This window comes from Frankliniella occidentalis, unplaced genomic scaffold (genome assembly GCF_000697945.3).
Source record: "Frankliniella occidentalis isolate FOCC.00 unplaced genomic scaffold, Focc_3.1 Scaffold29, whole genome shotgun sequence".
Taxonomy (NCBI): domain Eukaryota; kingdom Metazoa; phylum Arthropoda; class Insecta; order Thysanoptera; family Thripidae; genus Frankliniella; species Frankliniella occidentalis.
The window spans coordinates 493114-500393 of NW_026267159.1; the positions used below are offsets into that span (position 1 = coordinate 493114).

Consider the following 7280-nt stretch of genomic DNA (forward strand, 5'->3'; position numbering starts at 1 on the left):
GAGTTATGAAGTGCGTCGGATAGAGGAAACCAAGGGCTATCGATCAGCGAAAACCGCATTTCGATATGTCAATTAGTTCAAAAGTTATTCTGGTCTGAAAATCCAGCGGCCCATAAGGCGCAATGTAAATCCAAAACTTTGAAGCGCTATATCTCAGTAGTGACTTTCAAGCACTTACGACGTTATACGGGGACCCGCTGAACTGCGTGTCTATACGGAGCTCCCTGGAACTACGGGTTTATACGGAGACCCCACGAACTCCGTGCTTGTAGGTTTCAAGTGTCGATGTGAGTCTCGGTGGTGCGTCTGGGACGCGCTCTCGCCTGAGGAGAATATGCGATGCAGCCATCGTGACAGCGATACTCACACACTAAAATCTTATGAACTCTAATATTCAGAGCCTACTGCAATACTGTCAACAAAAATTAGGAAATTTGTTTGTAGTGGCCTATGAAAATGAGAAAGGGGAGCTTCTACAGGAACATGTAAGCCGAAACAAGTAAATTCCAAAGATTTTAGTGTGCATTTCACGTTTGTCGCTCGAACCGTGCTTTTCTTGCTTCCTGTCCTTGTCCCCCCTCCCCCCCTTCTATATCCCATCCCTTGCACCTCAAACTCGCAGCTCCAGCTAATTCCGGCTCGCTCACTAGGCGGCTTTAGTCTCGGCGTGGCGCCGCGCGGCATGGCATGTTGACTCGCATTCTCTTACCGCCGCGACACCTCTCTCCCCCCGACCCGTCCCCTGTCTCGTTCTCTCTCGGTGTCCCCCCTCTATTCCCCCCCCCCTCTCTCTCTCTCTCTTTCTCACTCTCCCCCCAGCAGCGCCTCGTTACCCGAGTCCGCAAGTAATTACCAGTGCGTCGGTGTGCATATCCCCGTGGTAGGTGGAGGGAGGGACGGAGCGACGAGGCTGCCTCCAGCGCCGCACGTCCTCTGGAAGAGCCCTAAAACACTTTCCATCAAACCACTCTGTGATTTTCGCGCCCGTTTCCTGTCTGGTCTGCCGACAGTCGTCTTATTCTTCCTATTTTCCCATCGCCCGTACACATATTTACTTTTCTTTGGATGGTGTTTTGATACTGCGTATGTAAAACGAAACACATTAAAAAAGAAAGAGAACTGCGATTTTAGATGGCCCCCTTCGCTTATCTCGACGCGCGTTGCCGTTTTGTCGTCGTTATTAGTTATTTTGCACTCATTATTTTGATGGGCGCTCGCGCCGTTTATTCACCCCAATTAATCAAGTCTATCGGACGGATGCGGAGGGAAAGGGAGTTCATCACGGCACAACAATGGTGGCTGTCTGTGTGTGCATGAGGAGAGAGAGAGAGAGAGAGAGAGAGAGAGAGAGAGAGAGAGAGAGAGAGAGAGAGATCGTGTGTGTTCAAAAAAAAATCTCCGTGCCGTCTGGCGTGGCGCGCGCACACAAAAACGGAAAACCACGCGTGGCATTGAAATTCGTTACGTATTTCATACGGGCTACGCTTTATTAAATCCTGCGTGCCTGGCCTCCACAAGCCCCCCGGGGGGGCCGGGGCCAGCGCGGGCCGGCGCGGCGGTCGCGGCTGTGTGCTTGTGTGCCGGGGCGCGCTCCAGCTGGGGACCCCGCCCCTTCCTGCCCCTCCACGCCCCGCCACGCCCCGCCACGCCCCGCCACGCCTCGCAGCAGCCTCACCGCCATCGCGCGCCCCCAGCCGTGTCCTCGTCCTGGCACACTACCACACGGTCTGTACCTTTGCGCTCCGGTGAGCAAACTGCTCAAACTTATTTTTGAGAAGTGTATGCAAAGCGAATGTGTGAACGGGAGCCGGTGGGGGAGTGCGTGGGCGAGGCGGCGGCGACAGGTGGTGAGGTGGGGCGGGGCTTCGGCGTCCCTGTGTGTATGGGCGGGGATGAGGCGGGGATGAGGCGGGGATCACGCCGTCCCCACGCAGAGCAGCGCGCCTGTGGAGCTCGGAGTAGGCAACCCGCTGAGCTGCCCTGTCAGCCGCTGCGGCTAGCTGGCCTACCCTTCCGGCGGCGCACTGGCTGCTCTGCCCGAAATGAGGCGACGGACTTAATTTTACTCTACGCGGTTTATAATCTAAGTAAAATAAAAAAAATGTTTTCGCTATTGGTAGTTTGGTGTTTTTATCCTACTGGATATAAAGTGGTCCAGCTGTTGAGCTCTCGTGCGCCTACCCCCCCTTCTTTCCCCACCATCCTTTTGTTTACCATCTCGATGCGTTTTTTTTTCTCAACAAAGCTCGATCCTCATGCAGCCGCGCGCCCGGAACGGGGGAAAAGGAGAAGAATTAAATTCCACCGCTATTGTTGTTGAGTGGGTGGCGGAAAAATAAGGAAAAGGGGCGTTAATTATTTTATGGATCCATAAAACGAAAAAAGAAGGGGCGGCCGTCGAACAGGCCGGTGCGGCCATCCTGAAAGGGGGAGCTCACTTCCTCACCTTTATCGCTCTCCCTTGTGGACGACCGCATACCTTTTCGATTTATTATTACTTCGGAGAAGTTGGAACCGAAGACAATTATTATTGCAACTGCAAGGGGGAAAAGGACAAGGGGGGGCTGTTTTGTTGACTTTCCTCCCCTGTTGCTTTTAAAAGTATATAGGAGAGAAGCCGGGGCAGGGCAAGGGGGGAGCGGCTGGGGGCGGCGCGGCCGTGGAGAGCCCGTCGGAGGGGAGAGAGGGCGGAAGAATTAGGACGGTGGTTTACGGGATGGGTGGCTGCTGGGGTAAATTGGGGAAAGGGGTTAGAGAGCAGGAGCAAGCGAGTGAACGTGGTACACAGAGAGAGAGAGAGAGAGAGAGAGAGAGAGAGAGAGAGAGAGAGAGAGAGAGAGAGAGAGTGAGCGATGTAGAGGAAGAGAGGTGAAGGATGAGTGCCATCACGAGGCGAATCGCTGTAGGGCAAGTAATCGCCACGGCCGCTTATTCTGTCGTATAAAACTCGGCCAGGCTGGTGACTCGTGGCCCGCCAGGCCCGCTCCACACACGAGCGGAAAAATGAAAATAATAAATTGGTCCAGCGATAAGGATGCTGACAGAGTGCCCTGATGGGGCTGCGGGAGACTGCCTGAGGGTGCAAGAGAGAGACAGCGAGCGAGCGAGCGAGAGCAAGGGAGCGAGGTTCGCCGCTGTTCTTTTAAACACTGCGAGCGGTCCCTCCCGCCCGCATGCCGTCAGAGCGCCAACCCCGCCAGCGCTAACCCAGTCTGTCAACCGCTGTGTCGCCGAAGGAAAAAAAATAGGGAAAATCTATTTGCCTTTGGTTTATAAAATTCCAGAACACGTTGGTGTAAGTTTTTCATACATACATCCACTACAGCAGCGTACATGATTAAAGGCCGTTATGAAAAAAACAAACAAAAAAACAACAAACGCATCGTGAGTGTGCGGTGGTTTTGGCCTGATTTTCACGGTTGGCCTTGCGCTCCGGCCACGGCTCAACAACGGGGGTTTATCATGAACTCTGGAAGTGTGGATTCGGCGCGGGCAGCATAATGTTGTGGATGATTGTGCTTTGCTATGCGCGGCTCGGGGGCGGACCGGGGGCGGACCGGGGGGCGGCCTGGGGGTGGCCGGGGGCACCGACACAGGCGCCAGGCACGCAAGCAGAGGCCCTTTGCAGCTTGCACAGGTGTGCGGGGGCGCAGCCCTGGACGTTTTACAAGGCCCTAATGGCGGCCTGTTGGTTCAGGACTGGGCCGGCCGGGGCCCTGCAGGGCCGCCCCTCTCGCACTCCTATCCCGCTCACTCAAGGAGGAGGTCCCGCCAAGACGGAGGGACAAAGCCCGAGTTGGCAGGGACGGGTGGGCGCACCGCAAATGGACAGAGAGTGTAGCGAGCGGGCCACTCGGGTCGGGCCCGGGTCCACGGCACGACACTGCTCCGCTCCTCCGGGCCGCACGGCCAGAACTCGCTACCCGCCCAAATGACGGCCAATTCACCTGTCATCGTCACTTTTTAGCACCTGATTTCTCACTGTGGCAAATATGCTCGTAAATTTAGAACATTTGTTGTAATTTTTATTTACAAAATATGTTTTAAATTCAGAACACATGTTGTAATTTGTATTTACAAAACATTTTTTAAATTTGCGACAGCCTATATTGTTGCTTGTTGATTATGGAAAATTCCCAGGAATTCCCGTTAACACAGACGACTATTTTTCACAGTTATTTAAAAGACACTGTTGTTTTTCATTTTTTCTTTTATTTTATGGTCTCTATCTTTACTACTGTAAATCATTTTTTGTGGGGTGTGTACTTGAAAGACAGATATATCATGCCCTTTTCCCTGTGTGTTGCAGGCCGCATGCGGACTGGCCGAGATGGCCCTGGACGTTGACGGAGCCTGCTGGGACCCCCCGGAGGGTCGGCGGCGGCCCCGAGGCCCCCGGCGCCCGCGGCGGGCCGGTGGCTGGCGGCGGGAGTAGACGGCGGCCGGCGGCCGCGGTTGCCATGAGCCCCCTAGGGCTGCTGGCGCTCGTCGCCTCGACGCTGGCCGTCGTCGGAGCTGCTCATGGTGAGTCTTCCGCTTAAACAGACATACGCGAGGAACATTGACTGTGACGAGCATCGCATGGCTATTCTACGGACAACCATAAAATATCGATTGAGGTAAACATTCACACAGTTGTGAGAAGTGCGCGTCTGATTTTGAATGACCACATTCACAAGGCCAGGCAGGCGGAGGAAAAGTAACGTCACTACTCTGCAGTTCCCGGGTGGAAGGATCTGAAGACGAACTGCAGTCAGAACTCTAGTAATTTCATCATTGCTGTTAAACTGTAGTTTATCTGCAGTTTTTCCCGCTTTGTGGCCCTACGTCCGAAAAAAATGCAGTTAAACTATAGAAACCTGCAATTAACCTTTAGTTTTACTACAGTTAAACTACAGTTTTCGACTATAGTACTGAGTGCGGATCTTTACATCCGGGTTTGTTTGCGAGAGGCGAGGCGGCCGCCGCTCGTAATCGAACCCGGCTGACCCATTTCCAGACGTGCCGAGCCAAACTTGGGCTTATCATGTCTCCAAACTGTGAGGGCCGCGCCGGGGCCGGGTAGGGCCGGAACAGCCCCAAACCGAGCCGCCCGGCCTGGGCTTCCTTACCGAGGCCAAGGCGGGGCGGGGTGGGGTGGGGTGGACGGGGGTGGAGAAGGGCAGGGCGGGGGTGTTCTCTTCGCTCTGCGGGCTGCCCCCCGGACCAGCAGCTCGGCGGCGGCAGCTGGAACTCTCCCCCATGTCTCTCTCCTGACCCCTCAAACCCCCGCTCCCCCCGCACACCAGCGCGCACAGATTTCACCCTTTCCTCCCCCTCCTTCGCCTCTAATGCCGTAACTTGGACGCAACTCTTTCCCCCTCTGCTGCCCGCCGCGCCCCCGCGGGACTCCTACGCCACGCGGGTCGCGGTGCGTCCGGCGCGGCGTGGGGTCTGGAGGAGGGAGGCCCATCTCGCGGCCCACTGAGCCGCCGCCGTGTGTTCAAACCGGCGATTAAATTAGGTTCTGCTGACTTCCTTCGTGGAGTAAGACAGGGGGGCCCGGGGGGCAAGTCGGACGGAGGAAACGAAAAAAAAGAAGAAAATGTTGTCCCGATTGGGGACTCGAACCCGGCGCGAGTCCGCGTGCCCGCCGCCAGCCTCTCTGACGACGCACTTTCTTTGAGAAACTGCTGTGATTCTCAGATTAGGGACTCAAAGGAATCCCTTTAGGCATATCAGAGCTGCGCCCTTCCCTTTCCCCACCCCCCTTTTTCTCGGAGCTGCTCGCTACCGCTGCTGCTGCTGCTACTGGAGATTCGCTGCTGCCCCCTCTCCACTTCCCTCTGCTCCCTCCTAATCCGAAAGCAGTGGAGGGGATGCATCTGATTCGGGAAGCGACTCTGCCTCTAAACTTCCACGTCTGACATGTCGCGGGTCTTTATTCCTTCCTGATCGTGTTCCGTTGATTAGGTGCGGCCCTATCTGTGTCCCGTTGGCACCCCTCCCCGCTCTCCTCCACCCCGCGCCTCCCCATCCTCTCCCCCGGCCTGCTCCGACTCCTCTAGGAGGAGACATTCTGGGAGATTAAATTGGGAGGGTCGAGAGGACGAGAGATATCCACCTGCCGGCACCTCATTTTGGAAATAGAGGTTTGTTGGGCGAGGCCCGCTCCGCCGGGCTCTGGCTAGAGAGCAGCAGGAGTAATATTATTATTATGATCTCCTCCGCTGGTCGGTCGGAGGTACTCGACAGCAGAGGGGTTTCCAGACTCCGGGCGAGAAGCTGCTGGAGTGGAGCGCGCGCTGCCGGAGGGTAATAAAACTGCATTTTTGAGATGGATTTTATTTTATTTGCACTCGCCGGCCGCGCGCGCGCGTTCGCGCCAGTTTAAAGCGCTATCTCTCTTGAGGTTTTTATGTTCTTTTTCGCAACTTGCTGACGGCGGAGTGGCAAGTAGAGGAGGAAGGAGGGCGCCGGGAAGGGGGCGGGGTGCTAGCTGGCAGCCAACAGGCTTCAGGTGTTTCTGACGCACGCCTCCTTCGCGCTTGCCGCTCGGCTGCCTGGAGTGCAGAGTGACAGCGGAGCAAGACTGCCTGAGTAGCGGCAGCCGACCTACAATGGCTAAAAAGCAGGAAAAAAATGAGGGAAAAAAGGATTGCAGATGAGGAGCAGAGTACTTCTCTGCGGCGGGGCGGCTCATCCAAAGTGCTGCTGAGGTGGGCCTCCCCTCTGCGCAATGTGCTGTAGCGCAGTCCGCGCGGGTAATTTGAATTTCCGTGTGTGGTTCTGGAAGCGCCCCTCCAGCGCCAGCTCCAGCAGGCGGCGGCGGCGGCGTAGTGCGGCACGGGGGAGGTGCGACCGGCTGGTTCTGGGGCTGCGGGGGCCCCCGGGCTGTAGCCTCCAGCGAGAGAGAGAGGGAGAGAGAGAGAGAGAGAGAGAGAGAGAGAGAGAGCAGGATCAGGATGTCGTCTGCCCGCCAGTCACGGATGGAGATCCCCCCTCTGTCTCTCTTTCTCTCCCCTGCTGTTTTTTCGATAATTAATGGGGAAACCCCTTTTCCATCCAATCCGGCCGAGTGTGACGTTTCATTCCCGGCCATTGCCAAAGCCCCCGCCGCCGCCGCCGCCGGTCGGTGCCGAGCCAGAAGCTGACTCGAAAAAAGAGAAAGAAAGGAAAAGGCGAGCGGCGCGATCTGGGCGGTGGGGCGGCTGGGGCTGCAAGGGCGAGCCAGGCAGGCAGGCAAGTCCAGGGGAGAAAGAGAGGTATAGGTGATAGCTCGCCCCGAGTCTCGTGGGAGC

At 56.4% G+C, this 7280-nt stretch overlaps 1 protein-coding gene across 1 annotated transcript in view; it reads left to right on the forward strand.

Annotated features, from left to right (window-relative positions):
* LOC113202107 (protein sax-3-like) overlaps positions 1–7280 on the forward strand; it is a 125011-nt gene that overhangs the window by 59596 nt on the left and 58135 nt on the right. The window contains exon 3 of the mRNA XM_052265686.1: positions 4310–4524. Within this exon, the coding sequence (XP_052121646.1) occupies positions 4461–4524 (64 nt within the window). The 5' untranslated portion in view covers positions 4310–4460. The remainder of the gene's footprint in view (positions 1–4309; positions 4525–7280) is intronic.